The following is a 16,136-nucleotide window of genomic DNA, read 5'->3' on the forward strand; positions in this document are numbered from 1 at the left end:
GTGGTGAACTGGTTCAGCAAACTTGTGAATAACACAAACATTGGAGCTGTAGTGGACAGTGAGGAAGACTATTAAAACTTCTAGCAGGATCTGGACCGGCTGGAGAAATGGCAGATGGAATTTAAATGTGGACAAGCGTCTCACTTTGGGAGGACCAACCAGGATCAGTCTTAAAGGGTGAATGGTCGGGGCACTGGGGAGTGCAATAGGACAGAGGAAACTGGGAATGCAGGTTACTAATTCCTTGGAAGTGCCATCACAAGGAGATAGGGTCATAAACTAACTGAAAGAAGAGATAGTAAGAGATTTGAGGGGGGAGGGGGAGATCGAAATGATAGGAGAAGACAGGATGGGAGAAAGGAGAGGATCATGGGACGGGAAGCCCGGGGAGAGAGAGAAGCGGGGAGGGGAGCCCGGAGGGTGGAGAACAGGCAAGGAGTTATAGTGAGAGGGACAGAGGGAGAAAAGGGGGGGGGGAGAAATATATTAAATAAATAAATAAATAAATAAGGGATGGGGTGTCATCTACTCCTGGGCCCTCGGAGGCTCCTTCTTCCTCTCACCCCAACCCTCCCCTCTCCACTGACACCACCAGCCTCCCTCCCCCTCTGATCCCACATCTCATCCGTGTCGGGTCTTTACTATCCCCTCCAACCTTCAACTGTCTGAGGCAGAGTGTTCTGTCCTCAGTAAGGGCCTCACCCTTGTCTCCCTCGCCCACACCTCAGCGAGTTTTGCGTTCGCCATGACGCTGATTCGAGCCTACTTCTTCGGCAAGGACTCTCCCACCCCCACCGATGACCCCTTCTCCCATCTTCAACCCTCCTCCTCTTCATGGACACCCCGCTCTGGTCTTCTGCCTGCTCTAGATCTCTTTATCGCTAACTGCCGACGGGGCATCAACCGTCTCGACTTCACCGCACCTTGTCCCCATTCCAACCTCACTCCTTCCGAATGCTCTGCTCTCCACTCCCTCCGCACTAATCCTAACCTTACTATAAAACCCGCCGATCAGGGGGGTGCTGTTGTAGTCTGGCGTACTGACCTCCACCTTGCCGAGGCACAGCGACAACTCGCGGATACCTCCTCTTATTTACCCCTCGATCGTGACCCCACTGAGGAGCACCAGGCCATTGTCTCCCACACCATCACCGACTTTATCCGCTCAGGGGATCTCCCATCCACTGCTACCAACCTTATAGTTCCCACACCTCGCACTTCCCGTTTCTACCTCCTACCCAAGATCCACAAACCTGCCTGTCCTGGCAGACCAATTGTCTCAGCTTGCTCCTGCCCCATTGAACTCATTTCTGCATACACCGACACGGTTTTATCCCTTTTGTTCAATCCCTTCCCACCTATGTTCGTAACACTTCTCACGCTCTGAATCTTTTCAATGATTAAGTTCCCCGGCCCCCACCGCTTTATTTTCACCATGGATGTCCAGTCCCTATATACTTCCATCCCCCACCAGGAAGGTCTCAAAGCTCTCCACTCCTTTTTGGATTCCAGACCTAACCAGTTCCCCTCTACCACCACTCTGCTCCGTCTAGCAGAATTAGTCTTTACTCTTAATAATTTCTCCTTTGGCTCCTCCCACTTCGTACAAATTAAAGGTGTAGCCACGGGCATCCTTATGGGTCCCAGCTATGCCTGCCTTTTTGTTGGCTTTGTGGAACAATCCATGTTCCAAGCTTATACTGGTATCTGTCCCCCCACTTTCCCTTCGCTACATCGACGACTGCATTGGCGCTGCTTCCTGCACACATACTGAGCTCATTGACTTTATTAACTTTGCCTCCAACTTTCACCCTGCCCTCGTTTACCTGGTCCATTTCCGACACCTCCCTCCCCTTTCTAGATCTTTCTGTCTCTATCTCTGGAGACAGCTTATCCACTGATGTCTACTATAAGCCGACGGACTCTCACAGCTACCTGGACTATTCCTCTTCTCACCGTCTCTTGCAAAAATGCCATCCCCTTCTCGCAATTCCCCCGTCTCCGCCGCACCTGCTCTCAGGATGAGGCTTTTCATTCCAGGACGAGGGAGATGTCCTCCTTTTTTAAAGAAAGGGGCTTCCCTTCCTCCACTATCAACTCTGCTCTCAAACGCATCTCTCCCATTTCACGCACATCTGCTCTCACCCCATCCTCCCGCCACCCACTAGGAATAGGGTTCCCCTGGTCCTCACCTACCACCCCACCAGCCTCCGGGTCCAACATATTATTCTCCGTAACTTCCGCCACCTCCAACGGGATCCAACCACTAAGCACATCTTTCACTCCTGCCCCCGCCCCTCCCCCCCCGCTTTCCGCAGGAATTGCTCCCTACGCGACTCCCTTGTCCATTCGTCCCCCCAATCCCTCCCCACTGATCTCTCTCCCGGCACTTATCCTTGTAAGCGGAACAAGTGCTACACATGCCCTTACACTTCCTCCCTTACCACCATTCAGGGCCCCAGACAGTCCTTCCAGGTGAGGCGACACTTCACCTGTGAGTCGGCTGGGGTGATATACTGCGTCCGGTGCTCCCGATGTGGCCTTTTATATATTGGCGAGACCCGACGCAGACTGGGAGATCGTTTCGCTGAACACCTATGCTCTGTCCGCCAGAGAAAGCAGGATCTCCCAGTGGCCACACATTTTAATTCCACATCCCATTCCCATTCTGACATGTCTATCCACGGCCTCCTCTACTGTAAAGATGAAGCCACACTCAGGTTGGAGGAACAACACCTTATATTCCGTCTGGGTAGCCTCCAACCTGATGGCATGCACATCGACTTCTCTAACTTCCGCTAATGCCCCACCTCCGCCTCGTACCCCATCCGTTATTTATTTAATTATATATATATATATTTTTTTCCCACTTTTTTTCTCCCTGTCCTTCTCAGTATAACTCCTCGCCTGCTCCCCTCCCCCCTTCTCCCTCTCCCCAGGCTTCCCGTCCCATCATCCTCTCCCTTCTCCAGCTCTTAGATCCACCCCTCCCCTCCTGTCTTCTCCTATCATTTCGGATCTCCCCCTCCCCCCTCAAATCTCTTACTAGCTTTTCTTTCTGACGAAGGGTCTCGGCCTAAAACATCGACTGTACCTAGAGATGCTGCCTGGCCTGCTGCATTCACCAGCAACTTTTATGTGTTGAATTTCCAGCATCTGCAGATTTCCTCGTGTCTAGGGTCATAAAGACAGCTTATGGCAGGCACATTGGCCTTCATAAATTAATGTATTGAGTGCATGAGTTGGGATCTTATGTTGAAATTGTATAAGGCATTGATGAGACATTTTGGAGTATTGTGCCCAGTTTTGATCACTTGCCTACAGGAAAGATTTAACTAAGATTGAAAAAGTGCTGAGAAAATTTGGAAGGATATCGCTCAAACTAGAGTTTGGGGGGAAAGGTCAAACAGGTTCAGACTTTATTCCCTTGAACATATAAGATTCAGGGGAGATTTAATAGAGGTATACAAAATTATGAGGGGTATAGATAGTGGTGTGGGCGCCTGGCCAAGTGATTAAGGCGTTCAAGGTCGCCAGTTCGAGCCTCGGCTGAGACAGCATGTTGTCCTTGAGCAAGGCACTTAACCACACATTGCTCTGCGACGACACCGGTGCCAAGCTGTATGGGTCCCAGTGCCCTTCCCTTGGACAACATCGGTGGCGCGGAGAGGGGAGACTTGCAGCATAGGCAACTGCTGGTCTTCCATACAACCTTGCCCAGGCCTGCGCCCTGGAAACCTTCCAAGGCGCAAATCCACGGTCTCACGAGACTAACGGATGCCTATTAATATAGTGGAAAAAACCTGCTTGCATTTACACGAATAGAGGTCATGGGTTAAGTGTGAAAGGTGAAATGCTTAAGGGAAAGATCTTCAGTCGGGGGATGGAACACGCTGCTAGTGCAGGTTTGGTTTCACCATTTGAGAAATTTGGATAGGTATATGTATGGGAGGGGTACGGACAGCCAGGGCCTGGGTGCAAGTCGATGGATCTAGGGAGCTCAAAAGGTTTGACACAGACTAGATGGGCCAAATGGCTTGTTTCTGTTCTGTAGGCTCTATGACTCTAAGACATGACTTGCCCCACACAAAGCAATGCTAACTGTCCCAAATCGGGCTGTTTACCATATCCCCAAGAATTCACTACAGTAGCTTCCCTATGAAGTATTCCTCTTCAGTACTCATTTAAATCCTCACCTACTCATACTAGCTCCACTCAGATTGCCCATGCTGTCCCTACTCTTTCCCTTGTTCTATTAAGGGCAGAGTACCTCCAAATTTACCATCACCCTGTTTGCCAGCGTGACCACTCTTTGCTTTCCTAACTTCCATTTACATTAGTTCCCCACACCCATCCTCCTTGGGTACAGTCTGAACATCCGAGTGAGGGTCAGGATGGATTGCTACTGCAGGGATCCTCGGCTGAGTGGGAACCCAGCCTTTGAACAGTTTACAGGACCAGAACCCTGCCACGTACAGAGGGCCTGTACTCATCACATGCTACTGTTTTCTTCTGCAACCCTTAATATCCATCAGCAGCCACAGGGTTCCCTGTACTTCTTACTCCTGGATCTGAACATGTACATGTGCCATCACACCCTTACAGAAACACGCTGGCCCTTTTCATTACTTCCCCCGTACGGATGTCGACTTACCTGCAAGTAGATGTTTCATTCAAGGGGAGGGGTGAACGTAGTACTTGAATTGCCACGGCAGTGGAGCAAATGTGAGCACGTGGGACTAGTGTAGACGGGTATGATGTGGACATTCTGTCACTTCACTGCTGCTACAGCACAGGTCCACACAACTCCCAGTGACACCACCACTGTTTAATACCACTAGCTGCTTGCATCTTGTTACATCTCTATTCAATGAAGTGATTTCATCCCTTGCCACTTCATCACAATGTTCCCTTTGCTTGAAGCTGCAATGAACGGTGTAGCTGAGGACTTGTTCATCACTGCGCACTCACTGATTTTCCCTCATAACGCTGTTTTGCCAAATGGCGCATAAATCAAATTGGTAACCATCCTCTCCAGCAGCTTCTCCGCAACATCATCGGACCTCACCTACCCGCTGAAGCTAGCCTGTAGCTGACTCCCAACTTCCCCTGCATCAATAGGTTTTAAATCATTCAGGAGTTTCATTACCTTCTGCTTGATGTGGCAAGGATTAGTCACATCTCATTCTATTTCACCAGCATTAGAAACCAGACACACTTGTCTGTCCAGGGTACTTCATATTTAAACAGGATTTTCTTTATTTACTTAACAACACTGTAGGCTGCTGTAGGGAACTCCCTGGAGCTAAGCAACAACATTGTGGGGAGGAAGTCATCCCGAGGCAGCAACAGCTCTGCTTTCACTAATTTGCAGTAGACAGGGTCTGCTGTGGACCTGCTGGTCAGCAACGTTATAATGGAACCAGGGAAGGGGCAGATACACACAACTGTCCAGGAGGAACTCAGCACGTTAGGCAGAATCAAGCAGGGGAGTAAACAGTTGATGTTTGGGACAGAGACCCTTCATTGAAACTAATGAAGGTCTCTGATAAATGTGTCTTGGGTCAAGACATTGTTTATTCCCCTTCATGGATGCTGCCTGACTTTGAGTTCCTGGAGCATATTGTGTGTATTGCTTAAGATTTACAGCATCTGGCAGAATCTCATATCAAGGCGTCAGAGGGAGACAGGTTTCTGTGGGTAGCTGGATTTAAAGGGGTCAGCAAGCCATCAGGGAGATGGAGTGAACCCAGGGTCAGTGCGGCAGCACCACAATGAATCTGGCTGGCCTGGTATCATTCAGCTACAGGCACGAACATCAGTAAACTTCCCTCCCCTCCCCTATTCACCACTCTGAACTCATCTCTTCTCACTTCCCCCAAGACCCCTTTCTCCTAAGGTCCACTCTCTGCTCCAACTAGATTCCTTCCCCTCCAGCCCTTCACCTTCCCTACGCACCCGGCTTCACCCATCACCACCTATGTATCCTGCTTCCCCCCAACCCCAGCTTTTCATTCTGCAATCTTCCCCCTTTGCCAGTCCTGAAGAAGGTCTTGACTCCTTATTCATTTCAATCAGTTCCTGCAGTATTTTGTGTGAGTTGCACCGTCTCGGAAGCTGGTGAACCAGTGCAGTGTTCAAGCTGTTCTCAGACAGACTCATTTTCCCAGGGATTACCAGCACGGTAAACCCAGCTTCAGATGTTGTGATTGCATGGGGTTTGAGGTTAACCCACCCCTAGTGAGAGGGATCGTTGCGGATGTGAGCCAGTATAAACTCGCCAGGCCAAATGGCCTGAAAGGAATCATGCAGTGTCTCACTCTCATTGCACTTGCTCCCAGCTCTAGCTTATATCCTGACTCATTGAGCAATTACGATTATGCACAAAGATCAAGAGAACCATCCTCAGGAGTTTGCGACACGCTGCAGAATGAGTTCCAGCAACCCTGCCTGCCGTGTGAGCTGCAGATCTTCAGCACAGCGTCAATGCTGTGTAGCAAGAACTGGCCAGCAAGGCTTGGTTTGAGCGGAGGCAAAGCCAAAATCCAGGGCTTAGAAACAAACTGCTGGATGGGGAGGAAATTCAAATGCAGATGCTCCATTTGAATACAACAATCAGTAAACTTCCTCAGTGTTTCTGGTCCAGAACTTCACAAGTTATATTGTATTGAATATTAAAATTATGATAGAACATGGTCACAAACAACACCATTGTAAAAATAAATAGTTCTCTCCACATTTACAACAGTAAGGACTGTTCAAAAATCATTTAGAAAACCTTGGCTTTGATCCTAAATTTGCCTCCAGTGCATTGGCGAGGAAATGCTGGGTACTCATTGTTGGTGGGGCTTTGCTGGGACTGAGCACAGGGCCCAGACCACGCCGTAGAGAAACCACAGAGTTAGGATGAGGATGATGGAGGTCAGAGGGTTCAGATGGAGCGTGGCACCAACGACCATGCAGAGGAAGAGCGAGAAGAGCATTCGGTAACTGCCCAAGAAACGCAGGCTGAGACGGGGCTGACGAGGAGGCCGCTGTGTCAGCGGAACAGACCTGAACTTCTGGGGCTGGTCAGGGCTGGTCAGGTAATAGCAGGCTACCTTTCCCAAAACTCCTTGCTGCTGACACAGGGTCTCCATCTCAGCAGAAAACTGCAAGACAGAACAGAGGCATCATTTACTTCATATCTGTAAAATGGTGCACGGCTAGCAAGCTTTTGCTGAAACATTGAACAACCACCTCCCTCAAAACGAGAGGAGGATCAAAGCTATACACCCCAACCACATCTTCTCCCCGCACTCAGTCCAGTGAACCCTTCCCTGTAAGCACGAGTCCTCCAGAGCCTCTGCTGAATGAATTAATGGACATGCAGTCCCAGAGCCCTTGCAGTAATCAATAGTGGTTTATTTGCCATGTTATCACATCGACTGTGCAAGAACACAGACCTCTCCCACTGCCAACATCAGCGCAAATGGTGGATGCAATTCTGAATTCAACGGTTAAGAGAAGTTTGGATAGGGACATGGATGGAACGACTATAGTGCAGGTGCAGGTCGATGGGACTACACAATTTAAATGGTTCGGCACAAACCGAAACGCCTGTTCCTGTGCTGTCATTTTCGATGACTATGAATGCCATGTTCACTTTTAAGTGCTCCCTTCCGCTTTACACAGCTGTCAACATTTACGATCTGTTCTAATGTTTCCTTTCGGTTAACACTGACAGTTTATTTCCCTTCCAAGTTTCAATCACCCTCAGATCTATTCATATCCTTTGCAGCTTTGTAAGCCTTTTCTTTCCAACAACACATTCCAGAGAGCAGAGAGAAATTACGCTGGAAATTATGCTTTTGTAAAAACCCGTATCAGCCTCCATTCACCTTCTGTCAGATCTGCATGGCAGTAACCCAAGTTCCTAATCTAATTACTTGCCCAAGTAAATCTAATTCCGACTTGTTTGTCTCCCAAAGCAAATATCGAATGTGAAATTTTATCAGAATCACTTCCTCACAACCCCCACCTTTTATTACAGATTTTCTGCTGAGTTCATGATTGTTTTGTTCTTACAGATTTGCAATGGACAATTTCCCCAAGGGATGGTGGTGTGGTTGCTACCATACAAGAGACCCTAGTTCAGCCCTAACTTCCAGTGCTGCTTGTGCAGTTTGCGTGGTTGTCCTGGGCTTGGCTGGATTTCCTCTGGGTGTTCCTGACTCCTCACTCACACATCCCACAGAGACACAAGTTGGACATGCACATTGTCCCTAGTGTGTGGATGAGTGGTGGAACCTGGGAGGAGCTGGTGCGAATGGCGGGAGGAGGAATCGGATTAATGTAGGATTAGTGCAAAGGTATCAAAGGTTATGGGGAGAAGCCGAGAGAATGGGGTTCAGAGGGATAATAATCAACCACGATAGAATGACAGAGCAGATTTGATGGGCCAAGTAGCCTAATTCTGCTCCTATGTCTTATGGATTGACTTCAAGAGCCATGAAGCAGGACTGCAGCTCCACAACCACATTTGGAGTTTGTGTTCAGTTCTGGTCGCCTCATTTTAGGAAGGATGTAGAAGCTTTCGAGAGGGTGTAGAGGAGATGTACCTGGGTGGTGCCTGGTTTAGCAAGGATAGATTGAGCAAGCTAGGGTTTTTCTCTTTGGAGAGGTTGAAAAGTGACTTGATGGAGGTGTACAATATGAGGCATAAATTGAGTAGATAGCCACAGACGATTCCAGGGTGGAAATATCAAATAGAAGGGGGCATAATATTAAGTTGTGAGGAAAGGAAACAAAGATGTCAGAGGCAGTGTTTGTTTTTCATTTAAGTACAGACATGGCAGATGCAATTTAATGTGGATAAATGTGAAGTTATCCACTTTGGTGGCAAAAACAGGAAAACAGATTATCTGAATGGTGGCCGATTAGGAAAAGGGGAGGTGCAACTAGACCTGGGTGTCATTATACACCAGTCATTGAAAGTGGGCATGCAGGTACAGCAGGTGGTGAAAAAGGCGAATGGTATGCTGGCATTTATAGCGAGAGGATTTGAGTACAGGAGCAGGGAGGTACTACTGCAGTTGTACAAGGCCTTGGTGAGACCACACCTGGAGTATTGTGTGCAGTTTTGGTCCCCTAATCTGAGGAAAGACATCCTTGCCATAGAGGGAGTACAAAGAAGGTTCACCAGATTGATTCCTGGGATGGCAGGACTTTCATATGAAGAAAGACTGGATGAACTGGGCTTGTACTTGTTGGAATTTAGAAGATTGAGGGGGGATCTGATTGAAACGTATAAGATCCTAAAGGGATTGGACAGGCTAGATGCAGGAAGATTGTTCCCGATGTTGGTGAAATCCAGAACGAGGGGCCACAGTTTGAGGATAGAGGAGAAGCCTTTTAGGACCGAGATTAGGAAAAACTTCTTCACACAGAGAGTGGTGAATCTGTGGAATTCTCTGCCACAGGAAACAGTTGAGGCCAGTTCATTGGCTATATTTAAGAGAGAGTTAGATATGGCCCTTGTGGCTACGGGGGTCAGGGGGTATGGAGGGAAGGCTGGGGCGGGGTTCTGAGTTGGATGATCAGCCATGATCATAATAAATGGCGGTGCAGGCTCGAAGGGCCGAATGGCCTACTCCTGCACCTATTTTCTATGTTTCTATGTTAATGGTAGGGGTTTAAATGAACTACACTACATGAGACTACAAAATGTTTCAGTGCAAAGAGGTCCAGGAGCTATAGTGCATCAATAAATGTTGCCCATAAGGCACAAAGTGTACAAGATACAAGAGAGAGCACGTTCTGTGGCAATAAACAAGATACTGAAGGAAATTAGCAGTTTGAGGAGCTTCTGGCCTCTTCCTTTCCAGTCTTGGCCCAAAACATTTTGCTCCACAGCTGCTGCCCGACCTGCTGAGTTTCTCCAACAGACTGTGTTGCTCCAGATTCCAGCATTGTGTCTCCACCAAGGAGACTCAGCAGGAACAGGCATTTAGTGACTGAAGTGGGTCTTCCCCATGATGGCCATCAGTTGGGCTTTCCTTCTCCAAGGCAGTCAAAGACCTGGTCTGGGTGTTCCTTACACGCTCTGATCACCCAGAGGAAGACCTTCAACAGCAGTGAGAAAATCCCCCGATCCCCAAGAGCAACAGAACTATCCTCCACCCACATGGAGAAGAGTGTGAGACCCAGAGACTCACCCGCTGGTTAATGGCAAACGACAGTCGGTACAACAGCCGCACTAACAGTCTGCTCTCGTAGCTGCGAATCGGCTGGAGCTCAGGATCACCCTGGTATTCCACATTAAACCTTCGGAGACCATTTATGATCTGCAAATATAAACAGTTCAATGGATCGATCTGCCAAGCCCTCCAATGGCTGGAGCAACCGGCAGTCCCTCTAGCCTACACACTGCTGGGAGTCGGGGAGATTCCTCTTTTCCCAGGCTCCATTCCCCTCTCCCACTCTGAGGCACCTACATTCGTGCCTACTCGAGCCTTCCTTCTGCAGGTGGGAGAGTTCACAAGCACCAAGCTAGTGAACAACACTGACAGCCTGCCCCAGGGGCAGGGGCCTGGGTCTTCCTGCAAGGAATGTGACTAGGATTAGCCATCGCCTCATTTTCACCCTTCCTTGTCCTCTTCCCCCACCCCCCACCACTCTCTGCCCTAACCACAACCCAGACCAGGATCACACTTGGGGATAGGGAGTGGGGGCAGGGAGAAGGTCACCTGTCACAGGCACTGGAGACTAGAACTGCTGGGAGATCCAATCCGTCACAACTGACTGCCCAATTCTGCTCCTTTGTCTTATGGTCGTATTCCATCAGCATCACTTGCACACTCTCGCACAATACCAGAGCCACAGCCCCTGCAAGTGGACTACATCTCAATAAGAGGAGAATTCTGAAGAGCCATCCTCAGTCTCCCCGGGAAATAACCCCCACCTAATGAATATGGTTACATTGATGGAAATACTTCCCCAGATAGCTGCCAAGATCTACAGTGCGGTCTGGGTCGCTGTATACCTACCTGGTAACGTCCAAGCTGGGTCAGCATCAGCCTGTCCTCCGCCTGGATGTAATCGGGCAGCTGGTGCTTCCCATTCTCATCACTGCCCGTTCCCACGTTCAGTGCTGGCGGTGCCAGCTGAGGGGTGCTGAGCTGCACAGACCAGACAAGACCTCATCAGGCAGGGTTTTACCCGGTCATCGTCATCAGAACATTAGCGATTCCCAGCACTCTACCACGTTTGAAACATTAGCTGTGGCCAGTTGGTGGTGGGGAAGGAACTGGGGTTGGGCTTATTCCTTCAGCGGTTTCACCGGGGCACGACTGTGAAAGCGTGTGGACGTCAGCCAGTGAGAGGAGTTTAAAAGGAGACAGCTTTATAGAGCGGGCGTCAGAGTAGAAAGGCTTTGGCTCAACGGGGCTTGGGCGATAACGGGTCAAGGCAAGGTAGGTTATCTGTTTAGAATACAGACAGAAAGTATGTGTGTGAGGCCAGTTTTCTGTGCTCGGTGTCGGATGTGAGAGGTCTTGGAGACACCCAGCCTCCCAGATGGCCACATCTGCGCCAGGTGCGTCGAGCTGCAGTTCCTTAAGGACTACATTAGGGAACTGGAGCTGCAGCTCGACAACCGTTGTCTGGTCAGGGAGAGCGAGGAGGTGATAGAGTGGAGCTACAGGCAGGTAGTCACTCCAGGGCCTCGGGAGACAGAGAAGTGGGTAACAGTTAGGAGAGGGAAGGGCAAGAAGCAGGTGCTAGGGAGTACCCCAGTGGCTGTCCCCTTAATAAGTACTCCTGTTTGAGTACTGATGGGGGAGATGGCCTACCTGGGGGAAGCAACAGTGATCTGGTATTGGGAAATTGAGCTGGTCAGGTGTCAGATCTCTCAGTGGGAGAGCATTTTGGAGATAGTGATCACAATTCTATCTCCTTTACCATAGCATTGGAGAGGGATAGGAACAGACAAGTTAGGAAAGTGTTTAATTGGAGTAAGGGGAAATATGAGGCTATCAGGCAGGAACTTGGAAGCATAAATTGGGAACAGGTGTTCTCAGAGAAATGTACAGAAGAAATGTGGCAAATGTTCAGGGGATATTTGCATGGAGTTCTGCGTAGATGCGTTCCAATGAGACAGGGAAAGGATGGTAGGGTACAGGAACTGTGGTGTACAAAGGCTGTTGTAAATATTAAAAAAAAAAGAGGATGTGCTGAAGCTTTAGGAAAGTATCAAGCTGGATAAAGTCACCAGGACTGAACCAGATGTACCCCAGTCTACAGTGGGAGACGAGGGAGGAGATCGCTGAGCCTCTGGCAATGATCTTTGCATCATCAATGGGGACAGGAGAGGTTCCGGAGCATTGGAGGGTTGTGGATGTGGTTCCCTTATTCAGGAAAGGGAGAAAAGATAGCCCAGGAAATTATTGACCAGTGAGTCTTATTTTGGTGGTTGGTAAGTTGATGGAGAAGATCCTGAGAGGCAGGATTTATGAATATTTGGAGAGGAATTAAATGATTAGGAATAGTCGACATGGCTTTGTGAAAGGCAGGTCGTGCCGTACGAGCCTGATGGAATTTTTTGAGGATGTGACTAAATGCATTGATGAAGATAGAGCAGTAGATGTAGTGTATCTGGATTTCAGCAAGGCATTTGATAAGGTACTCCATGCAAGGCTTATTGAGAAAGTAAGGAGGCATGGGATCCAAGGGGACATTGCTTTGTGGATCCAGAACTAGCTTGCCCACAAAGAGTGGTTGTAGATGGGTCATATTCTGCATGGAGGTCGTTGACCAGTGGTGTGTCTCAGGGACCCCTACTCTTTGTGATTTTTATAAATGACCTGGATGAGAAAGTGGAGGGAGGGGTTAGTAAATTTGCTGATGTTGGGGGTGTTGTGGATAGTGTGGAGGGCTGTCAGAGGTTACAGCGAGACACTGATAGAGGGACCAACTAGAGGGGATGCAATATTGGATCTCCTGTTAGGAAACGAATTAGGGCAAATGACGATAGTCTGTGTAGGGGAGCATTTTGGTTCCAGTGATCATAACACCATTAGTTTCAATTTGATCATGGACAAGGATAGATCTGGTCCTAGGGTTGAGGTTATGAACTGGAAGAAGGCCAAATTTGAAGAAATGAGAAAGGATCTAAAAAGCGTGGATTGGGACAGGTTGTTCTCTGGCAAAGATGTGATTGGTAGGTGGGAAGCCTTCAAAGGGGAAATTTTGAGAGTGCAGAGTTTGTATGTTCCTGTCAGGATTAAAGGCAAATTGAATAGGAATAAGGAACCTTGGTTCTCAAGGGATATTGCAACTCTGATAAAGAAGAAGAGGGAGTTGTATGAAATGTATAGGAAACAGGGGGTAAATCAGGTGCTTGAAGAGTATAAGAAGTGCAAGAAAATACTTAAGAAAGAAATCAAGAGGGCAAAAAGATGACATGAGGTTGCCTTGGCAGTCAAAGTGAAGGATAATCCAAAGAGCTTTTAGAAGTATATTAAGAGCAAAAGGATTGTAAGGGATAAAATTGGTCCTCTTGAAGATCAGAGTGGTTGACTTTGTGCGGAACCAAAGGAAATGGGGGAGATCTTAAATAGGTTTTTTGCGTCTGTATTTACTAAGGAAGCTGGCATGAAATCTATGGAATTGAGGGAATCAAGTGGTGAGACCATGGAAACTGTACAGATTGAAAAGGAGGAGGTGCTTGCTGTCTTGAGGAAAATTAAAGTGGATAAATCCCCGGGACCTGACAGAGTGTTCCCTCGGACCTTGAAGGAGACTAGTGTTGAAATTGCGGGGGCCCTGGCAGAAATATTTAAAATGTCGCTGTCTACGGGTGAAGTGCCGGAGGATTGGAGAGTGGATCATGTCGTTCCGTTGTTTAAAAAAGGATCGAAAAGTAATCCGGGAAATTATAGGCCGGTGAGTTTAACGTCAGTAGTAGGTAAATTATTGGAGGGAGTACTAAGAGACAGAATCTACAAGCATTTGGATAGACGGGCTTATTAGGGAGAGTCAACATGGCTTTGTGCGTGGTAGGTCATGTTTGACCAATCTGTTGGAGTTTTTCGAGGAGGTTACCAGTAAAGTGGATGAAGGGAAGGCAGTGGATATTGTCTACATGGACTTCAGTAAGGCCTTTGACAAGGTCCCGCATGGGAGGTTAGTTAGGAAAATTCAGTCGCTAGGTATACATGGAGAGGTGGTAAATTGGATTAGACATTGGCTCGTTGGAAGAAGCCAGAGAGTGGTGGTAGAGAATTGCTTCTCTGAGTGGAGGCCTGTGACTAGTGGTGTGCCACAGGGATCAGTGCTGGGTCCATTGTTATTTGTCATCTATATCAATGATCTGGATAATAATGTGGTAAATTGGATTGGCAAGTTTGCTGATGATACAAAGATTGGAGGTGTAGTAGACAGTGAGGAAGGTTTTCAAAGCCTGCAGAGGGACTTGGACCAGCTGGAAAAATGGGCTGAAAAATGGCAGATGGAGTTTAATACTGACAAGTGTGAGGTATTGCACGTTGGAAGGACAAACCAACGTAAAACATACAGGGTTAATGGTAAGGCACTGAGGAGTGCAGTGGAACAGAGGGATCTGGGAATACAGATACAAAATTCCCTAAAAGTGTCGTCATAGGTACATAGGGTCTTAAAGAGAGCTTTTGGCACATTGGCCTTTATTAATCGAAGTATTGAGTATAAGAGCTGGAATGTTATGATGAGGTTGTATAAGGCATTGGTGAGGCCGAATCTGGAGTATTGTGTTCAGTTTTGGTCACAAAATTATAGGAAGGATATAAATAAGATTGAAAGAGTGCAGAGAAGGTTTACAAGGATGTTGCCGGGACTTGAGAAACTCAGTTACAGAGAAAGGTTGAATAGGTTAGGACTTTATTCCCTGAAGCGTAGAAGAATGAGGGGAGATTTGATAGAGGTATATAAAATTATGATGGGTATAGATAGAGTGAATGCAAGCAGGCTTTTTCCACTGAGGCAAGGGGAGAAAAAAACCAGAGGACATGGGTTAAGGGTGAAGGGGGAAAAGTTTAAAGGGAACATTGGGGGGGGCTTCTTCACACAGAGAGTGGTGGGAGTATGGAATGAGCTGCCAGACGAGGTGGTAAATGCGGGTTCTTTTTTAACATTTAAGAATAAATTGGAGGTGTATGGAGGGATATGGTCCGTGTGCAGGTCAGTGGGACTAGGCAGAAAATGGTTCGGCACAGCCAAGAAGGGCCAAAGGGCCTGTTTCTGTGCTGTAGGTTCTATGGTTCTATGGATGCAAAACTGGGCTGAGAAGTGGCAGATGGAGTTCAACCCAGATAAGTGTGAGGTGGTTCATTTTGGTAGGTCAAATGTGATGGCAGAATATAGTATTAATGGTAAGACTCTTGGCAGTGTGGAGGATCAGAGGGATCTTGGGGTCCGAGTCCACAGGACACTCAAAGCTGCTGCGCAGGTTGACTCTGTGGTTAAGAAAGCATACGGTGCATTGGCCTTCGTCAGTCATGGGTTTGAGTTTAAGAGCCAAGAGGTAATGTTGCAGCTATATAGGACCCTGGTCAGACCACACTTGGAGTACGGTGCTCAATTCTGGTCGCCTCACTACAGGAAGGACGTGGAAACCATACAAAGGGTGCAGAGGAGATTTACAAGGATGTTGCCTAGATTGGGGAGCATGCCTTATGAGAATAGGTTGAGTGAACTTGGCCTTTTCTCCTTGGAGCGACGGAGGATGAGAGGTGTCCTGATAGAGGTGTATAAGATAATGGATAGTCAGAGGATTTTTCCCGGGGCTGAAATGGCTAACACGAGAGGGCATAGTTTTAAGATGCTTGGAAGTAGGTACAGAGGAGATGTCAGGGGAAAGTTTTTTTTACGCAGAGAGTGGTGAGTATGTGGAATGGGCTGCCGGTGATGGTGGTGGAGGCGGATACGATAGGGTCTTTTAAGAGACTCCTGGACAGGTACATGGAGAAAAATAGAGGGCTATGGGTAAGCCTAGGTAGTTCTAAGATAGGGACATGTTCACACAGCTTTGTGGGCCGAAGGGCCTGTATTGTGCTGTAGGTTTTCTATGTATCAATCTCTGAGCTGGACAGTTTGGTTAGAAGGGACTGTGTTTCTGGGTT

At 48.0% G+C, this 16,136-nt stretch overlaps 1 protein-coding gene across 2 annotated transcripts in view; it reads right to left on the bottom strand.

Moving 5' to 3' along the window:
• Positions 1-6,634: 6,634 nt before the first annotated feature.
• Positions 6,635-16,136, bottom strand: part of smpd4 (sphingomyelin phosphodiesterase 4) — an 84,511-nt gene continuing 75,009 nt past the window's right edge. For both annotated transcript variants that reach the window (XM_072243587.1, XM_072243586.1), the window contains 3 exons: positions 11,028-11,159; positions 10,197-10,325; positions 6,635-7,151 (listed from right to left, as the gene is read on the bottom strand). In XM_072243587.1, the coding sequence (XP_072099688.1) occupies positions 6,834-7,151; positions 10,197-10,325; positions 11,028-11,159 (579 nt within the window). In that variant the 3' untranslated portion in view covers positions 6,635-6,833. The remainder of the gene's footprint in view (positions 7,152-10,196; positions 10,326-11,027; positions 11,160-16,136) is intronic.

The sequence above is a fragment of the Mobula birostris genome, chromosome 25 (assembly GCF_030028105.1).
Source record: "Mobula birostris isolate sMobBir1 chromosome 25, sMobBir1.hap1, whole genome shotgun sequence".
Taxonomy (NCBI): Eukaryota; Metazoa; Chordata; class Chondrichthyes; order Myliobatiformes; family Myliobatidae; genus Mobula; species Mobula birostris.